This window comes from Phalacrocorax carbo, chromosome 17 (genome assembly GCF_963921805.1).
Source record: "Phalacrocorax carbo chromosome 17, bPhaCar2.1, whole genome shotgun sequence".
NCBI classification, from domain to species: Eukaryota; Metazoa; Chordata; class Aves; order Suliformes; family Phalacrocoracidae; genus Phalacrocorax; species Phalacrocorax carbo.
Window position 1 is genome coordinate 2685137 of NC_087529.1, and position 22402 is coordinate 2707538.

Genomic DNA, 22402 nt, shown 5'->3' on the forward strand with positions numbered 1-22402 from the left:
TCACGGTGCTGCTTCTGAGGATGAATTACAATTGGAATTTCAGAAGTTCTGCTAATCAATGTGCTGTGTTGTGAGAATAGGGTCTGAGGAAAGGTTGTGCCTCGCAAATAAGTCCTGTCATTGGACTAGTGAGTTGAAAGAGTTATGTATGTCACACCTTCAGTTATTCCCATTCTCACTATATAGAAAAGGGGTGTTTGGGGGGTTTTATTGGCAGTCCCACAAGTGGATAGTGCAAAGGGATGAGCCAACCTTCATGCCTAGGAAGAAACCAGCTCATCTACTTCATAGGGATGACATTGGTCATTCATTCATGTATTTTTATACCTTCATTGATGAGGAGGAAGGGAAAATAATGCAAAATGTTCAGATAATAAATAGTTGCCTAAAAATTTAGCCATGCATCTGCCATAACGTATTACCTAGTCACCATGCTGGAAGTCATGCTTTGCCACCATTCCTTTTTCTTCCGTTTAAGCTGCAAGCTCCATAAGCTTCCATGACTTCTGCCCAGGCTATAGCTGCATTTTAAAATTTATACCTTACCTTTCACTCTGGACTTGGGCTAGAAGTCTTTCGCCTGATGTCATTCTCCCTGTCATGGTGTTAGAATGTTCTGCCTTCTGTTTTGTGCCACTGTCAAAAATAAGATTGGTTCTTCCAGTCATGACTCTTCTACAGTGCTCAGATTTCAGGTGTGGTTGCTCCGACTCAGTGATTATAGTTTATAATACCTCCAGGCTTGCACCCCATGCTGTACTGGGACCCTGTTCCACTATTCTCTTTTGTGTTACAGAAATAGAAAGCAGGTGTTGAAATAATAAATGCTTAGTGTCAGGATTTATCAACCCAAGAGATTATCTTGGCTTAATGCAATCCCTCTGGTGAGTCCTGTTGAAGAAAAGCAGAAGTCACTCTTTATAATAGAAGAAAATCTCTTTGTATTGGAGATACCTTTCACCAGCAGTTGGAGGACATTTGTATGTGTGCCTTTGAGAAGGGCAAGCTGAGAACCCGCCCCAATAAAATACAAAACTTAGGAGACCATAGGATGACTTTCAGAAAAAGAATGCACTATCGATGATCCTTTTTTACAGAACTTGTATGGCTTATTCATTAAACAAAGCGTTTTATACTTGGCATGTTGTCAGATAGAAGTAGACGGGAATTTTGCTTAATGTCATTCAAGTATAGACAGGGGTATGAAAACTTTTAGCTTCATCCATAAAGTGTCAGCAGGAACAAAGGAAAATTTAAGATTGACAGCTAACTCACCCTGTTACACTGAAATATTACCAAAAGTCTGTCGTACTGAACAATCTCCAGATTTCTCTGTTTGAAGCAATGGATTCACAACTAGCTAGATTAATTTCTGTGTTTTATTTTCAATCTGTTTTGAGCCTAGGACACGTATTAGTTTATTTCTGAATTTGTTTTCAACTCTCTTGTTGAAATCAAGACTTTAAGATGATGATTCTGTTAATAAACCATGTAATGGAAACTGGTCACTGGAGTCGTTCGGTATTTGTGTTTCCCATGTATGTCGTGACTCCATCAGTGAGGAGCATCTTGATTTCTTTCTTGGAAAGACTGGCGGTTGGCCAGTCTCTGGGTAGGCCTGCCTCATGCAGCTGCTCTTGCAGCACAAGTCACAGTCAAAAATACTGATGGTAGAGCTAGGGTATGTAGATTGTACTTGTGGTTGCAGCTTCCCGATGTAATAGTAGCTATCAGGTTTGGTTGGGGGGGTTTTCACTCTTGTGAGGGGAATTCTGAAAATCAGTGTAATAATTTTTTAGGAATAATGGAGCACCACATCCTTACTTCAACAAAGTAAATTAGGTTTTGATAGTATTCAGTGTATCCCGCACATTGTTACAATATAGATGTGAACCTGCAATGTACTGACTATTCCCAGCACCAGTTGAGGCCAAGAGCAGCCGGGGGTGCCCAAGGAATAGCCCCAGAGGGTATCGGAACAAATCTGATAGGCGGGACTTTTCAGAAAGGGCTTATGCCCTGACAGTCATGGTCAGGTTTTCAGAGACGTTCAATCTCCATTTCAGTATCTTTTAGGTATCAAAGCTTTCAGAAGATGCCAAGCGTTTCTGAAATTTGGTCTCCTAATTCTTGTGCCACCTTAGTTAAGAGCCGTCCTGAACCTGACGCGTAAGCTTATCTCTGCTCAGCGGTGTTCTTGGGTCTGCGGCAGGCTTCGGGTGTTGTGAACTGGGGCAAAATGAATTTTGTCAGTGCTTGGAGGTGTTTGGCTGCTCTTGTCTTGGCTGAGGCTCCTTCTGCCCTCTTCACTCGGCCGCATTCCGCGTGTTGTTGGGAAATTCAGCGCGCTAATCTGAGGACGGGTGAAACAGCTCTCCGGCCGCCCGCCCCTCCGCAGCCACGGGCGCGCTGGGCTCCCAAGGCCCGCGCAAGGCTCTCGGCTGTGGTTGAGCTCGGCTCAGGGCTCCGGCGGGGGCTGGATGACACCGGGGCCGTTCCCGGGGCCGCCTGCAGTGCGCGCTTCTGCCCCTGGGTGGCCCGCCCTGCTCGCGGAGCCGCTCGCTCTTTATCTGCGAGCTGCTCGCTCTGCCTCTCTTTCTCCCCCTCCTTTTATTCCAGCAGTCAGGCAGCTAATTAACTGCACAGGCCGGCCTTCAGCGCATAATATTGTAATGAGGTAGGAGGGAGAGCCACAGCTGCTTCAGCATGAGCAGCAGGCTCTGTTCCTGGTGCCAGGAACTAGGAAGGAGCTGACTTCCCCCCCCCCCCCCCCCCCCGCCTTTTTAAGTTGACCGAAGCGTAGACGTTAGGAGCAGATCGAGGCAGGTCCGCCTCTGGCACCGGGCATGAGCGGGGCGCCGGGGTCCTAGAGGAGCTCGGGGAAGAGCCGGGGGAGTGACCGAAGATGGGCAACCAGCCCGGGCGAGCGGAGGAGCACGACCAAGGTCTGTACGGACCGGGCGAAATGCCGGGGCTGCCGCTGCTGCTGCAGGGGCTGGGGGTTTGTTCTCGGGGGCTTGAACCGCGGCGTCCCACTGAGCGAGGCAGAGGCTGTTGTCACTGCCGATGGCTTCGAGGCTGCTAGAGAAATTACTGCTGTTTACCTTGTAAATGCTATTTGTTACTGCTCCGTACCTGAGAGCACAGCACCGTCCTTAGGGAGGCTTTCCTGAAAGAAATCCTTTGCTGGCTGGAACAGAATGCCTACGAGGGAGGGACCTTAATGCCTGACAGATATTATTTCACATAGTCTGCGTGATGCAGCTAAAAAGTTACAAAGCTTATCTAGTGATGTACATGCGAGTTGTCAGGATCCGCAGCTTGGCTGTGTTAGCCTTTACCTTTGTTCGTGGCCTGAGGCCTGAAATTTTCCAGGCCTTAGAATTTAAAATGATGCCTTTGTGGAAGGTCTTCCCACCATTGTCCTTTCAGAAGTGTAGCGCTTTGCATGTTAATCAGGAAGCAGATTTTATAGAAAGCCAAGAGCTGGTATCAGGTATATCTAATTCTCGTTGTGCCAAATGTCTGTACCGTACGTAGGAAGGCTGGTAATTTGTTCCTGATGCCGTAGTACTGTTTTGGTTACCTTTTGATTTATTTTGCTTGCTTCTCAAATGCTGAATGAGGGAAAAACAGTAGGCCCGCCGATTGCTGCTCTTTATGTCTTAGTTTCTGTTCGAGCTTAGAACCCTTTAACAGACAGAAAACGGGAATCGGTTGTATTTCCTGGCACTCTGTTTCTTACCGTTGCCATGGGAATTTCATTCACAAAATTCCATTAAAGTTGTTATTGCTTGGTCAGGGTTTCCTTAACTTCGGATTAGATATGTAGCTGTTGTTTTAAAAGCAAATACACAATACCTGATCTCTAGTACTATGAGGAAAAGCAAGAGGCAGACAACGCTGCATTGCTACTCTAGGATCTCACAACAGATCTGCCAGCGAGTGCTGGAACAGCAGTTAGGTGTAGTGGCGAACTCTCTAGCAGTATGTTAATCAGCAGGCTAATGAAGAACACAAAAGCTGCCAGTATCCAGTCACCAGAAGAAATGCTGCCCTAAGGGAAAGTTAAACTTTAGGCTGGAAAAGTATGGCTGCCTACAACCCCAGCCCCTGAAATCTATGTTTCACTGGCCATGCCAGCTGTAGAAGTCTTGCTGGCACTAAACGTGTTGCTGTCATTTGAGGAGGGGTAATTGCTGCTGACAAACTCAGAGGTGGATAAAGGTGTGAGGGGATGCACCGCTAACTTCTGATCAGAGATTGAGAAAGCTGCCTCCGACTTTGCAGGGCCAGTGGTGGGATTTGAACGGCGTATTACTATTAACATAGATGATAAATGAGCGTGCAGACCCCCTGTGGGTTTTGAAAATCTCTTTCATCCTTTGTTTTTTCTTGTCCTGTGATTTATTTTTTTATTGAAGGGGAAAGGGTTATGCTTCTGTTGCACCTAAACAGTTTTAAAACTCAGTTTTTAAGTGTAGGCTGTACTAAGGCTTGTTTTAGTATGTCCTCGCTGTTTGTAAGGTATGAATATAACCGAAAACCACAGAGCATTCGGTACTGAACTACATGCTTAAAATTCTGTTTAATTGTGAAAAAAAGTTTCAGGAACGTTCTTGGTGACAAAAATAAATTCTGACAACATATTCCTTGTTGTGTGTGAGAGTGCTGGCTTTGGAAGTCAGAGGATAATGTGAAGACATCTGAAGCAGAGTTTGTGTTGATTTTTGACAACTAGGATGCAAAAACTTGTTTTTTTACCTTAGAACGTGATTCATGGAGGTATCTGTGTTGGGCTTTGTTTCTGCTTGGATGAACTTAATTCCACTCTGATTCAGGAATACTTACATCTTGAATAACTGCAGTCCTCTAAGTTTGGTCCTTCTGGAACAGCCAAAATAAAACACAGGAACAGGCCTCTTGATCTAGCTCGTGCGCCTGCTTTAATTACAGACCATCACATCTTGACCTGTTTCCCTGAGCATGATATTCAGGGTCATATTGTTTATTTTTCTTATCTGTTCAGGAAACTTTATGGACGCTGTATGGTTCATCTGTATGTCTTTCACCCCAAACTTCCCATCTTGGGGTACTGGGGACAGATTTTTAAACCACTTGTTCCTCTTATTGGTGTTACTGGACACTGAAGTCTCAGTTCTTTTTTAAAATCTGACCCTAAATGCCTCTGTTATATCGGTTATAACCTAGAGTAAAATACTTATTTCTGTATTCTTATAAGAGAATGATGTACTTTAACAGGTTTTCCCATTGAGCATGAATAGGAATAACATGACATGGGGAGCGTAGCTTTTGGTTAACAAAGCTCTGTGACAAATATACATTTTACTTTCAAAACTAAATAAAATAATACAGGTTCCAGAAGCAACACTTGTGGAGTCTGACAGCGTCCATGTGAGTGATCCTGGCTCTACAGCTAACAATCGAGATTCGGGATAGAAAGATACAGCTGTGATAACCCCAAGTTCTGGGTGAGCTGGTCAGTGCTGTCAAGGAACAGGAAGGAAATCATTGCCCCCGAGCTAAGCGGTTTGAAGCAACACGTTAATACAGGGGAATTGGGAAGAAAGGTAAGTAGCTGAGGAAGGGACTGCAGAGAGGGGAAGGCAGAAAGGGAAGACATCCTATATTGCATCTTTCTTGCAAAGTCATCCGCTGCTGGTGCCTAATGGGTATGTTTTGGGCAGAAGACTTACAAGACTCTGTAACAGCCCAATATAATCTCTTTTTAAGTTAATCTTCATCTTGCTAAGAGTATAAGTGTGTGTCAAAAGGATTTGAGGAGATTGCTTGTAATCATGCTAGATTCTACAGGCGTTTCCTGACTTCTAATTTAAGACTTACTTTAAATGACTTACAGTCATTTGCAAGAACTTCTGTGGTGTGTGACACAAGTTTGCATCACTTGTTTGCCAAAAGTCTGCTACTTGCAAGTGGTCACTCTGCCTGCTACACCTGAGTGCTCTGAATATTCGTATTTATAAAGCATGGGGAGGCTTTAGAATGAAAACAGCTATGAAGTAGTACAGAAAAAGATGTAAAACAGTAGCGAACATTGCTGCAGCTTGTCAGCAGAGTGAGTTTTCTGCCTGTGAGACTGGCTGCCTCAAGCTAAAGGAACCATCAGATGCACAAACACAGGCCAGAGCACCTGTGAAATAGTGGGAACGTTTCATGGGAGTTGTGTGGAAGAATACCAAGTTATCCAGCGCATGAGCATTTGTTGAGAGAAACCTTTCAAACATTAGCTTGCCTTGGAAACAGTGAGGCAGCCTGCGTTTCTAAACAGGGGTGCTAAGGTTCTTTGACACTGTTTGACACGGTGATGGTGGGGTTTTGTTTATCCTCTAAACATCTGCAGGTGATGTGATGATTAATATCTTCAGGGAAGAGGTGGAAAAAATGACTCAATAAATACAAAAACTTTCTTGAAAGAAGCAGTTGAATGGGAAACGTGAACTTCTCCAGTTGGAACAAGGTTACGGGTGGGGTTATCCAAGGGTTAGACTTTTTCTGGGACTGTGCTTATTTATAAAACATGCTTACATGGCTTGGATGAGAATATCGAATGTCAGTGTGTACACTAAGCCAGTATTGATCTGTTTTCCGATGTCTGTTTTGTCCTGGCCTAGGGGTGGCCTCATTTTATGTTTGAGGAAGGGGTTCCTCAGTGTAGGATATATAGTTTGTAAAACATACAGAGACTTTCAAGGTAAAGGGCGTTGTAGAAATATATTATTGCTTGTGATTTCTGTTTTTCTTTTTTTGGGGTGTGTGGTCAGCTGTTTTCTGGGTACTCTCTTTAGTCTCTCTCATATGCTCCTCTTCCTTTCTTCTAAACGTGGGAGCCATTCATTTTAACTCTGTTACATGTCAGCACACCATTTCTGCCAAGCAAGAGCTCAAGAGAACAGATGAGTTTAATGATGGTGTGGGGGGAAGGGAGGGAGGAGAGAAGGGCCAGCAAAGCTAATGAATCACATAGCAGCTTTCATGGAAATACCGACAGCAAGTCATGTCCTCTTCGAGCTCGGGCAGGGAGCCGTAGACCTTTTGCTCCCAGTGGAGCCAGCAAACCACAATTTGCTCTCCAGTGGATAGTTTAATTCCTTAGTCACCTCTTCCTCCCACGAGTCATTCTTGCATGGGGGTTTTACAGATGCTGTCATTCTTCAGAGCAGTAACACGCTGCTGATTAAACTGGTATTGAAGAACTTTATTTTCCTCTGGAGGGTAATTTTTACTTGACTTAAGCCTCTCTTCAAAAGCCAGTTAGGGCCAGCTCTGTTGATTAGTCTTGTGGTGTGACTTGACTGGACTGACATTATTAAATCATTTCAGACATTCTGACAAACAGATGTCAAATGGCAGTGGTCTTTTCTGCTCTGCAGGCCAGTGAAACGAGTACAGCCAAGAGACTATGTCACAATTTGGACTGGCCTCTTAGAGGAATTTAGTCATGAGCATGACTAACTTGGTGCCTCTGAAATTAGCTGTTTGAGGCAGAGTTAAGCGATAATCTGAGCTCCCCTGATCCCAAGATGAGAGGCCAAAGAATGCTTAATCAATGGAAGAGATCAGTAAGTTCTACGCTAAGGCTAAGGCTTTACAACAGTTTTCAGCATTGGCTGGGAGCATGTGCAGAGTGGGAATACTTCCTCTGTGGGCAGGACCAAAGCTTTTACAAGAAGAACTTTTAGGGCATGGCAGGCAGCAGGATGTGGTTTATGCATTTTGGTTTGTGTTAGATGGTTTTACTGGTGAAAATTAAAGCTGTTCTTGGATGAAGGCAGGGAGCTTCCGCTGGGAATCTTACTGAATGAGCTGGTCAGCAAGAGCTTGTCCTATGGACAGAGCTTTGCAGTCTGTGCTTTTGCCCCAGTGCTAGTGGTGTTCTAGGATCTATGAATAGTTTGATAGTAAATGTAGAAGCTAATTTTCTTGGCGGTTGTTTTTCTTTTTAGTTAATGTGCTGCAGTTGGCTTGACAGTGGCACAGTGATAAGGAAGCAGCCAGTGGATGGCTGTTGTGTGTTGGTTCTGACACAATATTAAATTACTCAAATGAAGGGAAAAGGTGAAAGGAGGAGAGGAATAATGCTGACCTTGGAGAAAAAACAAAGCTCACTACTCTTTATTTGGGTTGTATTTGGCTCCTCAAGGTCTTAAAGCTTTGAAGCTAGCCAAAGAAATTCGAGCAAGCATTGCACCTTGGTCTTCCTACTGAAACCTGCCAGAGCCCTGGAGGTATTCATGAGCTTGTTCAGAAGCAGTCCTGTATGTGGAGCTTCTACTAGTATTTAAGCAAAGTAATAGTAATTTCTTTTCATTTTTTCTCTTTTCAGTTCCTCCTCTATCTTACTGACCTACTCTTCATAAAATCTCCTGATTTCCGCAGGGGGGATGTAGCTTTCAGAACAACATGAAGTTGTAAAACCAAAGCGAAGTACTTCTGATTTCATTGGCACTGTATTGCTTGAAGAGGACTTAATTTGATTTTTATGTGGTTCTCACGGACTGCCACTAGCAGGTTGATAAATCTTTGATACTTTCATTATTTTTTGATACTTTTCCATGGTGTATCTCCAAGCAATTTGAACATCATAATTAAAGATTACATAAAACTGAGGATCTCTGATGACAGACACTGCTAGGTTCTCCATGCATCAACTCTTCTCTTCCCAGAATCCAAAGTAGACACGGGTTCACAGATTTCTCTGAAATGTTCCATCTACTGTATTTCATGGAGTGCTAATGTTTTTCAATAAGCAGCAATAGATACAGATTGCATGTTCTGAGGCAGAGTACTCTTTCCTTGTATGGTCTGTGCTTATCTGTCATTTCTCTCAGGCTATAGATGAACAGCAGAACTGCAATTTTCTGCACTTCTAATCAGTCTGCATAGCACACAGCTAACAAGCTGTATATTTTTATCAGCAGCAAAATTCAAATGTAAAGTTCTTACAGGCTAGTTTTATTTTGATTACTGGAAAAATATACCCTTGGGAAAACATAAGGTTAATGTGAGTTTGCTGGGTCTGATTCTGAGCACGCATAGGGGATCTGTTGGCTGAAACAAGGACATATCTTTTTCTGCTTGTTACCAAGATGAAAGAACTGTGTAGTTTTTGTATCTTGGTTGGAATTTGTTCCATTGCTTAGGAAGAATATTAGGGGCTAAGTAAATATGTCCGTGTCCTGTGAACAAAGTTAATGGATAATCTTGTCCTGATGGATGCTTTGGTACTAGCTGTTAAAAATCATCAGTGAAAATAGGACGTTACTGAAGCAAATAAGAATTTTACCAGTAACTTCAATGAAGTCATATTTATTAATGTATGGAAAGCAGCTCTAGGGACAGGGTGCAGTTAGTCTTCTGACATATTGTACTTATGTGGCCTGACTTTTCTCTCTTCCCCTCCCGAATTGCAGTTAAGGATAAACACTTCTTTTGCATTTCTTTGCCATGGACTGGTGGCCAGTACTTAGGATAATTTGATGAATGGTTATTAGTTATGTTTTGCTTTCAGTGATCTGTTCCATTTCTAAACTAGGATGATATCTGAAAATGTAAAGGCTATTTAAAAAAAAAAAAGGCAATGTTTATTGAGCAAACTCTTAATCTTTGAGGACACTGCCATTCTACACAGCTTCTGCCTCAGGACACTGCAGTAGGATTCTTGAGTTCAGCAGAAAAACCTGTAAGGCCATACGATTTTCTTACAGCCTTTTGATTTTGACCTGTTTACCTTTTACAGGTAAAAGGTCATTTTGCCTTTTACCTTAATGTTTTCCTTTAGATGGATTAGTGCAAAAGCAACTTAATACACGCTGTTTTGGTAGGAGTATGTAAAGCAAATGCGAGCGCGCCGGGGTAATGTTTTTGAAATGCTACATAGAGGAAAAGGTAGAAACTGAGCATTTTGTCGTCCTGATTGTCACAGTTTGAACTGTTTCTGACCACTCCAACTGACTGGAGAAATCCCATCCTGTACTAAGGCTAGAAAGCTGTTTTAGTTAACATGAACAAAGTAAAATGCAAAGGTGGTTTTTTCCCAGCATTTGGAGGATATTCTTTTGTAATTTTCATACCCTAAAGGTCTTCTGCATTTTGACACTGAAGATGTAGAAATCCTTATAATACCATATAATTATGCCTCATATAATCACTTCTGTAGAGGTTGTTTCTACAAGGGTGTGGATAATGATAGATTGGTTGGCAGGAGCCTTGTTCTCTACAAGACAGGGAAGAGAGAGACCTACAAAAGTATGTCTGAATATTTACTCTATAGACAAAAACCCATATGATTCCTGAAATGACACAGAGTTAATTCCCTTTGCTTGTGTGGAACAGAACCAGCTCAGCAGTAAGGTCCGTTAGTCACAATTAACAGCTGATAAGTGGGGGTGAGACTGGGAGTTTCTGTGAACACCAGTCATTGCAGGTTCTGGTATTCTCTGCTTGGAGAAAGTTCTCGGCAAGCTGGTGCTGTGAATGCCCTAGCCCCGGTGTTCCTGTCTGTGACACGATAAAATAGTTGTGAATTGCAGCCTGTAGGGAAAAAGTAACATTTTACCTGTTTACAGCTGAATTGTCAAAAATCCTGTTTCCTCAGAAAACAAAAAGAAAAAAACTTAGACCCACTTCTGTTTCGTTAATAAGTCTTGTTCCCAAGAACATGTAATGTCAGCCATAACGCTGGTATTCTAATGCTGGAAGGGGATAAGGCAGCGGTGTCATATCCATCCCCGTCTGCAAATATCATTCCTTGAGTGCAAAGAGTGCTCCAGAGAAGTGGTGCGATTTATTTAAATCTTCAAAGGTTTTTAAGCCTTTGTATGATGGCAGGTTGTGTGCAGAAGGCAGCCTGTTTTCATTTGGTTAAAGCAATGTACGGAAACATTTTATGTTATGTTTCCAGGCCTCCTAAAGTCCATGGCAGTAACCTGAAGCTGAGTATCCATTTGACTCTCTGTCAGGCCTAGGCTTATAGTCTGTCCTACCCCAAGGTGGGAGGCACAGAGCTCTGACAGTATCTCTTTCGGCTTTTCCTGAGCAAAAGCTGGTGAGGATGGAGGCGTCGGAAGGGAAGAGACAGTGCTCTTTGAGACACTGAGGAGATTTCCACAATCCTTATCTTCTACATCTTGAGAAATGCTGCTTTCATAAAACCTTGTTGAGTTTGAAGAATGGACTAATCATGTTAGAAATTATTCTCAGCCTCCTCCACACATAGTTTCTTTGAGGCTGCTTAACTGTGGAAAATTTTTGACTGATCTTTTAATTAAAAGCTCTTTTTTTTTTTAACCAGGGAGTTGAAGCTCTTCCTGCTTTGAAGTGGGCAACTTTTTATAGATAAACATCTCATTATGTTATGAGATTTCTTCCTCTCTCCCCTTCTGTCTCATTTCTTTTCTTGATGTGTCTCATCCTGTGTTTGATAGTTTTAATGATTCCAGCCCAGTTCCTAGTATCAGCTCTTCAGGACAATGCTAGCTGGCTCCCTTATCTCGCTATACTAGGCAGAACTAAAGCTCTGGGTGAGCTGTGGAAACTAAATTGCAGCCTTCTCCCCACCCCCTCACTGGAGCAGGCTGGAAATGACATAAAACTGGGTTTATTATGTGGTCATCACATTTTAGTAACCAAAAGGCAGTTGTAGTACCAGTGCAATGTGTACTGGTTGTTAAGCATTAAGCAAAAATTAAAAAAAGTTTCTAGCTTTTAAGCTCTGCCCTCTGTTTTAAGGGAGGAAGAGGAACCTCTTTTCATGTTTCCATTTTTGATCCCTTTTCCCCCCACTCTTTCTGGATTATCGGGGTTTGAGAATTCATGAGGAAATAAGTTATTTGGGCTCAGTCAGTCCTGACTTGTCTGGAAGGAGCAGGGTTCTTTGTTCGTATCACTTTTCTTTCCTGTTGGATTCTTGGACCGGAGGTTTTAGGTAACTCTTCTTCATTAACTTCCAGCCACAGATCAGATGTTAACATTCAGTTGTGACAGCCGTTGCGCATGCGCTGTTGATGGAGGAATGCATCTACTTGCTACTCTATGACGACCGTTATTAACTGAGTTTATATGATTAGATTTAGGGTTGGGTTTTTGTTTGCTTTTTAATTTCCTGTGCTTCTTGAAACCTCAACACTGGTATTCTGGCTAATGTAATTGTATTTTCCAGAAATGGAAGTACAGCTGTCTTGTCACCAGTGTTAACCCAGTAAAGATTGAGTGATGAACTTTTGGGCTGGGTTAGCTGCGAAGCCGTTTTCTGAGCTGAAAAGAATTATCTACTTGTCTACAAGCTAGAATCAAGGAAAATCCTGGGAGCCTCACTCCAGCTAGCGGTCATTTATCTCAGGAATAATCCTAGTACAGCCTTTTGGGTTGAGAAATTAGTTTTCTTCCTTTTCACTGCTTTTTCTGAACAGCACCTTCCTGGGGGAAGTGCTAGTAAACTTCAAGGATGTCCCCCGGGCAGTTGCTAACCACCTTCTGGACAGCAGAAGCCTCAAAACTAGCAGGTAGGCAAAGGAAACCCCAAACTTACCAACCAAATCCCTAACTAAAAATCCCTTATTTCAGTGAAATACCAGAGGTTTTGTCTCTGTTCACTGAAAGATTCACATTTATGGATATTTTTCTTAAGTTTTTTTTTACTTCTGGACAGTTGTCTTAAAAATCCAAAATAGAGTTTGGCTTAATATTTATTTTGTTGTAGGTATGAGGTGATTATATCTGATGTCATCTTGTTTTGACAGGTGCTTAGGCAGAAATGTTCCAGAACAAGCAAAATCAGGAAGTGTCACAGTACACAGAAATCCCTATAATTTTGGTGTGCTAATGTCACAAGTATACAGAGTCAAGGGCCTCTTAAGGAATACAATATTTTTTTTAGTCGTGAGCTGTGATGGTTGTGGAAATTGCAAAATTGGATAAAAAAGAAGCAGCAAGTAGGGGTGACTTTATTTTTTTAAAAAAGGAAAATGTTGGTTTTCTGTAACTTCCACCAGATTAATTCTGGGATAATGTTACTTATAGAAAGTTTTAGTCGTTTTTTGGGAAGGTAGACAAGGGGGATAGTTTGCAGGTGACTAAAGTTTTTGGCAGGCCCACTGGTATTAACGGTTCCCAAAAAAGTAGGCTTGAGTTTACCGGGGGGACATTCCAGTAAGTGTATGATATAGAGTTTCTCTGAACATTTGCTAGACCATTTGCTTTGGATGTCTCAATGTTTGTTATGCCAGGTTGCTGGGTACTCTCAAAATCCAAAGCAGCGCGGTGGTAGATAGCAATTACACTTGTGATCTGCACCCGCGTTGGCAGACATGGTGTGTGTGGTTTGGTTATTCCTCGGGGTCTTGTATACCTCATTTCAGAGGTGAACGCAGTGGTACCCTCGTGCTTCTCTTGCTGCCAGAGGCTTATGGCACAGTGAAGCCCCTAGGATGCTTCTTGGACTGGTGAACAGGTCTGAAAGGGAAATTTCTATTTGTGGAAGCAGAGGCTGGGCATGCTAGCTAAGGATGCATGGAGCAGTTACCTTTGCTAACGTACTTCACAGGTGTATCTTTGGTCTTTAGACTTCTGAGCAAAAGTTCCCCCTTACAGTACAACCTGCACTGGGTACAAAACTGTATTATATTCAAGATAGGAATATCCAAGCTTGAGTTTTCATTTCAGGCTTAACAAACCTTCAGAAAACCCAAGTAAATAGCGTAAGAAATACTCAGAGGAACTCTTTAGTACAGACATTAGCATATCTCTCAGGGTAAAGAGGTTTTAACTACTCCTGCTGTTATTCAGAGAGGAATTGTATGTGAACAGGCCCATAAAAAGGAAAGAAAGTAGACTGAAATACACAATGTGACTTTGTGAACAGGTTTTTGATCAGATCTTGTCTCATTTACCTTCTGAATGTGACCTTGTTTCCACTGTAATAGCATTGAGCTGTGACAATGTGAACTTGAGCTTCAGTTCTTGTTGTGGCTGTGCTAAGAGCTTGGAACCACCAGATGCTGAGAAAAGCTGATCTTCGTTTTCTGTTTGCTTTTTAACACTCTTTTGGAAGATTTAAATGTGACTTTCTATGTAAGAAGGAACGAGATGACAGAGTTATTGATCAGGGTGAATCCAACAACCTGAAAATATTTGTGATCTGTAAGAAATTCCTTAATTGTGCAGCAGAGATTCTGTGGGTACCTCCTTTTCTAAAACCAATGTATAACTTGCTGAAGGGACAGTGTAAATGGGGCCTTTTGTGGATTCTCAGAGTACTGGACAGTACGCCCGTACATTTTTGCTTGGTTTAGATGCTAAAATTTGAACTAAATGGAGATGCTTCAAATACAAGGTCCTCTTTCCTATTGTGTTACATTCCTACAATGGGAGAGCCTCTTCTAGTGGCCGCCCTTCAAAAGAATGTCCTACCAGTAGTTCATCTGCAGATTTAAATTGATGACAAGTAGTTTTGTCATGACTTAGTCTTTGAGTTATGAAAATAGTGCCTTTTCTCATGTGCTTCTTTCACTCCACATCTCCAAGCTCATATCTTCTAACTGAAGAAAAAGTAAGCCAGCCCTTAAAAGTCTCCAGCTCTAATGTCAGTGGTCTCTGCAGTCTTCAGTTAGGAATTGCTCAGGTCAAGATGCTTATTGCTGCTTTTTCTTTGGAACCTCTGGTAGTGTAACCTTTCAAATGCAGGTATCTGTAGTTCCCTAATACTTTGTAATATTTTTATTTCTCTTTCTTTGGCCTCTGGCTTCCCCGTCCACAATGATTACATAGATCAAAATCTTTGTATTAAGTCTTTTAGCTTTTTCCTCCTGTTGCATATTGTACCTATTCCACAGGGAATGTAGTCAGGAAGTCCAGACAGTCCAACAGGCTATTAAAATTCTTCAGAAAAAAGAGTTCATGTTATAATTACTCTTTAGTCTCAGTGTCTTAAGTGAGTAGGAGGCCTTATTTGAGCAGATGCTTCTATATAATTAGTGTTAGATTATCAAAACCATCTTTGTTGTTCTGCAGCCATCTCCTTGTCTTTAAGCTAGGTGAGCCTTCCCAAAGAGTTGCTGACCTGTAAAGGTGTTGGCTCTATGACTAATACTCTGCAAACAGACTAATTCAGGAGAACCATGACTGGCCAAGCCTAGGTTTGCTTTGTTCGCTGTTGCATAAAGACCAGTAGCAGAGAGCATTGTCTTTCTGCGGGACAGCCCTAAAAGAGATGGAAAATGGTATGCTCTTCAAGTTATTGAGGATTACTGGAAGGAGTATCCAGCACTGTGTGTGGTCACTGAAAAATGCTGACAGCTAACCTGTTTGGCTCATTCCCTTTGTGTATCAAGCAGACCAAGCTGTAATAGTTTGTCACAGTGTCATTTTTTTTATCCTGACTTTTACCTAAGCTGATGGTGGACCAGAAGCTTTAGACATTTCACTCTCATATATGACATTCTAAATAGCTTAAGCAATGTTGCAAATAACAGTAGGTCCTGATCTGTGTATCTTGGCACCTATATTTCTTTGAAAATCCGGCCTTCCTCCTCCAGTCCTCTTCTAACCCCCAAGAAGCACTTAAATCTGATTTGGATCTTCTGCTCGAGTTGATGAGGTTATGTGCATCCCTTCAGTATTTGTTATCAAGCTGTCTTACCGTTAGCACACTTGGAGGTTTAAGGATGGGGGCATTAAACAATGTGGCAGAACATGTATAGGGATTTTGCCGCTGTGTAGGTATCTGTGTGAAAGCACAGCAGCGCGGGGAAGGGCTGCTGTTATATCTGCCCTACTTTTCAGCAGTTGTGTTTGCTTTTTCTCATGCCACCATGAAATGTTCCAGTGTGTTTCCTGTTAATTAGGATATCAGAAGATCTCTGGTTAGCAGGGAAGGTGTTTAACTGTTTCATTTGCTTAAAGGAAAAAAAGGGGCAGGGTTTTAATGAAGTAGATCTGTGTGCAAAACTCTGAAACCTTTTAATGAAAAAGTACTTTAAGAGTCAAACATACAGCAATCCTTCTGTGCTGTACAGTCATCATTTCCCAAAGGACATTCCTAATACTCTTAATCAGTCTCAATATCGATCTCTGGTTCAATGCTGGAGCAGGGTGAAAGTGATCTGCCAAGTCCCCTGGGCTTTCAGTTAAGCTTTGAGTTCTCTGTGTAGCTCGGCCACTTCTGGAAAGGGATTTTAAGCACCAGGTTAATTAAGTTTTTGAAAACTTTGAGTCAACAGAAGACAGGGAATATGGCTAGGCTCCTGGTAATATGTGTTTCTTTATCGTGGGGAGTTGACAGGGAGTGCAGTGGCTCCAAGCTAATACCACCTTTTCTGATTTGGCTGTGACTAAATTCAGACCAACAATGTCATGAAGTTGCATATTAATGCACTGCGTTAGGTTGTTCATTGTGTCACCTAAGTGGCACTTGGGTACTGGAATAATTCTGAAAATGACACAGAAGCTGTTATTACCTGCCTTGTAACACCAGCTTGTAAATCTGTTGTGAAAGTCTGACTGTTCAGTTCAATGTCCAGTGGCATTCTACATGTCATGAGACCTCCTAGTTGCTCTCTGTCTGCCTCTCGAGCAGAGGACAAGTCTCCCACAGGTACTGTCAAATCTTTCAGCTCAGTGTAGGTATTTTAAGTATACCTAAAGGGCATCTGAAATGGCCCTAGACATCTGTATTTTGTCTTCCTACACTAAGTGTCATAAGCCAGGTGGGATTAAGGTACACCTGTGGTCGAGATTTGTTTTGCACAGGCAAATCAAAGCTGGCTAAAAATAGTAATAGAACCTTATACAGGCAAGACTGAGCACGTAGGTAGTGCAGGCATGCACTCGTATCTGTTGCTGTATGTAACCAGCGCTGCTGTGGATCTCAGCGAGATCTTGGCAAAGCCTGAGTAAGTGCAGTCATTCTGAGTCCAGCATCTACCAGAGTCACAGCCAGGGGATAAGCTGAAAACCAAAACTGATAAGAAGGACCTATTTCAGCTAAACCACGTGTGCTAGTGCATAGCAAAATTGTATGGGGAGGCTTAATAACTCTATTTGCTGTAGAAGTGTGGGCTGTTAATAGTATTCTCTTTACTTGGCCATCCTGCTAAATGCTTGCAGCCCACTGGATTTATACTAACCTTTCCCTCAAGGTATCACAGGAATCACTTTTCTGTCTGAGGCTTGGGAGTTCTGTTCAGATGGCAAAATTTATTAAAATATCTTAGCATGTGGGAACAGAACTCCAGAACGATGGAAGAATCGGTCTTCTGTTGGCGCAGAGGCTATGAGTTGGCCCATAATTTCTTGTTGCTATCTCTCTTGTTTTGCTACCCCTTTTTGAGGTGGGAGGGATGGCAAAGAGGCACAAGACAGTGAAATAGCTGGTCTGTTGCAAAGGCAGGAGTTAGAATGAAAGATGTAACAGTCCTGCTAGAGCAGCAGCTACTCGTGAGAGTACAAACTTGTCTGCAGGCAACAGTTTGCCTTTTTGAAACGTATGACACTAACATTGCCGAGCGCTATGAATAGTTTTCTTTTATTTCTTGTTGTCCTGCCCTTGCAATTCAAATAAGGTATCCATTGTTTAAAAACATCGCACCAAAGATGCATCTGTCTTCATGCTTTAGTCTTACATGACTGAAATGCTTTCTGAAATGAATCAGTGATCAGCATGCTTAAATTACATAGATGAACTCTACATGCAGGAGGCTTAGTACCTACTTAAACTATGGAAGAATGAATTACTAATGTGGGTTTTCAGATTTGCTGAAGCAAATGTGTTTTTATTGTTCTTAGCTTAAGAGTTGACAGAATTAAAATTTAGGAAGGAAGTACGAAATGGAACATTCTGTGTTAATTCAGTCCTTGGAACAGGCAGAAGCCCACGGCATTAACCTTTGGGTTATTAATACATTGATAGAGGGAAGGATTAAGAAAAGGGCAGGTTGTGGGACACAAATGGCACAAAGGCCAGAGGCAAATAATCTTGTATTGACTCCAGTTCTAAAAATTAGATTCAAGGTGGAAGTCAGAACACTTCCAAAGATGTTTCTGTGATCAAATGAAGTGACTTCCCAGCTGAGATTCCTCCTCTGCTCTGGGACTGGAGAAGCAGGTATTTGAGCTCTTAACTATACTTAAGAGTGAAGTAAAATAAATAACTTCAAGGCTAGCACTTTAGTGGGAAGACAGTGATACGTGCTCTCTCAGAGCACACGGAGTGTGAAGGCAAATAAACTTACTGAATCTTCATTCCAAAATGTCACGCGTGTCTCCCCGTGACTGTGGCAAAATGTTTGCCACGTACTCTCCCTTTGCCTGCTATCGCTGTAATTACATCAGCCGTACTGCATGGGCTTGACTTCTGAACAGCAGTCCTGTGTGTTCACCCTGGGGGAGTGGGAAATGGTTTTCTCCATTCCATAGTCCATTTTCTTCTGGTTGTGGATGCCCCTATGGGAGCTGATGTGGCAGGTGCTGAGAGCTTAGATCAAATATAGATCATTAAGTGGAAAAACTGAAGTGTAATCCTGATCCTTCCTCTGTGAAAAACATTGTGCTGAAAATGGGATTAAAATGGCTAAAGATCATCATGAGGGGTCAATTTTTATCTCACTGAAGTCCCACTTTGTTTCTGACACCAGCGGAAAGTCAGCAAGCGTTCCCTGGCAGAAACTGGTGCAAACAGTAAATCTGCACAGCAGGCCACCAGCCAGCTCCAGGGTCCTGGTCCTTACTGCGACCTTGGGTGAGGCATTTCTTTGCTCTCTGCTTCCCTGTCCTGTGACCTAGAGCTAACAATTACGTCTTAGGATTTGAGTCAAAGTACTCTGAAAATTATAAGCTCTATGTCTACGTTAAGGTTTAAACCCTCACACCTGAATAGTATGGCTGATACTGAAAATGGGCGCCGAGGCAAGTGCGATGATGAGGTGACCTCAGTCTGAGCAAAACAGGTTTCCAGGCAATAACTCTCAGTGGAGTAATTCAGGAGTAATTCCCAGTTCCTCTGCAGTGGGGGAAAACAAGCTGAGCTCATTAGCAGAGTGGGTGTGAGACTGGGAGACGTGGGATGTTAGGTATGGTGGAAAGGGAATGAGAAAAATACTGTTGGTCAGAGGTAGCCTGAGTTGGGATATGTGGGAAAGAGGTTGTGCTCAAACTTGGCAAGAGAATAGTTAAGCTAACAGGTTGGGCAGGGTGGATGAACAGTGAGAACAGGAATGAGGTGCCATAGCACCATTTTCACCAAGCAGAAAGGTATTCAATGCTTTGGCGTGGTTTTTCTGGAATGTGTTCTTTGAGATGCAGGGCTCGTTGTTTTTTCTCTTCACTGCTCAAAACAAGCAACACTTTCTAGGAAGAGAAGTTGTGTGTGATTCCAGCCACTTGAAGCAGCAGCATAGATCAACCCTGGATCGGGTTCTGCAGCTTGGCAGGCGTGTGCCTCTGGAGTCTACCATAGCCCGTACCCAGTGTGGGGTGTCGAGCTAATCGGGTCACCAGGGTGACTTACAGCCCTGAATGCAGTTCCTGCGTTGTGGGTGCCTCGGGCTATGGGGCTGGCAGTTCCATTAATAACCACTGCACTGCTCAATTTCAAGGTCATTCGGTGGGAGAGTTGCCCATAAAATAGACTTTATAGTAGTGCTTATACTTTGGTGCTCTGTGATCAATATACACATGCATTGAGAACTGTCCCTTTTCTGGGCTCTTCTGGCTTTTTAGTATTGCATGGCACTGTTTTGGAAAGCGGAGAGAAGAAAATACATAAACATTTCTCTGTGATGAAAAAACAGGTAGGTTAATGGTTATTGATGGATAGCAAATGCTTTGTGATTTATGACAGAACAAGTTAGCAGAGCATGGAGTCTTACAAAACACGTGGGACAGGTTGAGTAAGCTCAGGGCCTGCGCTGGTTGGCAAGCTGGTGAAGTACAGATAATCCCAGTTAAATATGCTTAATTGTTATCCGTACGTAGATGTCTTCCATTGCTCAGGACCATGTTGCAATTGTCATCTGGTGGTGATTAGAAGCGCGCTGGCACTGCTGCGAGAAGTGCTACGTTTCTCTTGGGAAAAGGTGGTTTTCTCAGTGCCATGCTATTTTTACCAGTGTGTGGTAGCATCATTATTTCTTGTAACGTATATACTACTGCCCAGTCAGCACTACCCACTGCTTAACTCTACCCAGTCATGTGCTGACCAGATGACAGTTATGTCATTGGGGGGAAAAAAGAGTGTTATTTGAGGTGCTTGCTTTGTAATAAAATTTTGTTATAACAGTAGAAAACCCCTCCTTCAGACTGAATAAAGATCCAGGACATAACATAAGGCTTTAAATCCATCCCTTAGGCTCCATCTGTGGCCTTTTATAATACATATTTTATACTTTAAATCTGTAGTATGATTATAGCTTGTGTGAGTACTGCTTCTCTGCTCTGGACGCTTGTGCTGCTGTACGTTCAAGAGAATTCGAACAAGGCGTTTTTCTCTCTCACCTGGACACCTGGGAACCCCCACATGAACCTCTGCCTCTGAGCGAGAAGCTGTGCGGAGCTGGTATTTCTCCGCTGGAAGCGAGGCATCGCATCGCGGTCCATCCAATTTCCCTGTTGTCCTTCATCTGACGGCGTTAGCTGCGTTGACGCAAAAGCTTTGCTCGCCTGCCGAGCTCAGTGTGAATGCAGTTCACAGGTGCCAGGCCTCGGCAGTTGGGAGCACTCGCATTTGAGAAACGGGCTGAGCGGCGAGACGAGGGCCTTCAGCTCCGACAACTGAAATGCAGGTCTGGAATTGCACCAGCAGCCATTTGAGTTGCAGCGGAAAATCTCCCTTCTCCGCTTGCGTTGCACTTTTCACTGGGGAGCCTGGAGCTGCCTTGATATGTTGGCACCTCCAGCTGCAGATGACTAAATGAAGCTGTGTGGGCTGCTCGCTGTCCGGCCAGACTGTCCCTGCTATCTCTTCCCATAAACACTGGAGCCTTTGTCTCTGGCCTTATCGTGCCCCTGCCATCACAGAGCCCTTTCTGTGCTCTCCTCCCAGCACAGCGCCTCTGTGTTCAGGGGTCTTTTCTTCAGCTGCCCTTTGTCTCGGGGTGTTTATTGTGCCTGCTGCAGAGTGTGTTTGTTTGGGAGAGAGGAGGAGGGGCTCCTGTTTGTGTGGGGTTTATAAACCTAGTGCATTCTTCAAAAGACATGCTGACCAAACTGAGTGGTGTTAACGTTAACCCTTCACTGCCCTGCGTTACTGAGAGATTTCCTTGATGTGCGAAAAATGCTTCGGGAGGGTTATGGAGTTGCTTGCAGCGTCAGGCAGTAGCCACACAGTTGTGCAGCTGGGGGTCTGCTCCCCCTTTGATTTTCTGTGAAGGCTCCACATGTGTATCAGCAAAGAGAGCCTCCCAGACATGGGGAGATGTAAGTGATTCTAGCATTTTGCCCCAGAGTGCTGCTGGAACTTGTTTTTACTGCAAACACTGGCTCACTAGCCCTTTCTGTTTGCATAACTGGTCCTCGCATCCTGTTTATGTACAGTATTTCTTCATTGTACCATACCCCAAAACTCTGTGGCTCTGTACTGTAGGGCTTTTCCTTTTGAGTAAGGTCCTGAAAACCGGGATTTCTTAAATTCGGAGTGTTGCCACTTGTGGTGGCATATAATACCTCCCCTTTTGAATAACAAGCTTCTTTTCTTTAACCAGCTTGTTAATAGTTAGGTGGTTAGGATGGCTCTTATTGTTTGTTCAGTACCCATGGTCCCATATTCCCAGGGAGCTTTGGAAGAGGAAGGTCAGCAACTCAGAAATTTTATTTCCTTTGTGATCACATAATGCTTTGCATTAAATTGGATTGGGGGGGGGGGAACAAACCAACCACCAAACAGACCAGCATCAACTTTCTAACCTCCTTTTGTTCCGCCTCCGTAAGAGGACAGGAATTTATAACATGAAAAATCTCTCATCTATTTCTGCAAGAAGCTGCAGCAACACAATTGTCTTAGTGTTAGAAGTGCCAGGAGAGTTTTGTCTTTCACTGAATCTGCAGTCAGCATAAAGTTTCGGACCTTTTTTATGATGATCTGCATAAACTGAGCATAATGCAGATACCTTAGTTTTATGTGGGACAAAAATACTTTTTTTTTTTTCCACGGATGGTATCTTTTCTGAAGTACTAAACTTTACCCCAGAAATGAACAGGTTTAAATTCAGTATTTCACAAAGTAGTGTAAAGAATTTTTACTCTCAAATAATTAATATCCTGGCCTTGGGGGTTGCAGTTCATGTACTGCAGCATCTACATATTATATTATCACGCTGGGAAAAAGTTCAGCAGGCTGTGTTCCTTTGCGGGGGGTGGGAGAGGAAGAAATGCA

The 22402-nt window shown here is 42.9% G+C and overlaps 1 protein-coding gene across 4 annotated transcripts in view; it reads left to right on the plus strand.

The window, feature by feature from the left end:
* Positions 1-22402, plus strand: part of SPECC1 (sperm antigen with calponin homology and coiled-coil domains 1) — an 87531-nt gene that overhangs the window by 20401 nt on the left and 44728 nt on the right. Inside the window, exon 1 of one of the 4 annotated variants that reach the window (XM_064468079.1) lies at positions 2601-2945. The exons of the other annotated variants lie outside the window; for them this stretch is intronic. Coding sequence (XP_064324149.1) covers positions 2906-2945 — 40 coding nt within the window. The 5' untranslated portion in view covers positions 2601-2905. Of the gene's footprint in view, positions 1-2600; positions 2946-22402 lie in introns of those variants that run through there. 4 annotated transcript variants of the gene reach the window in all.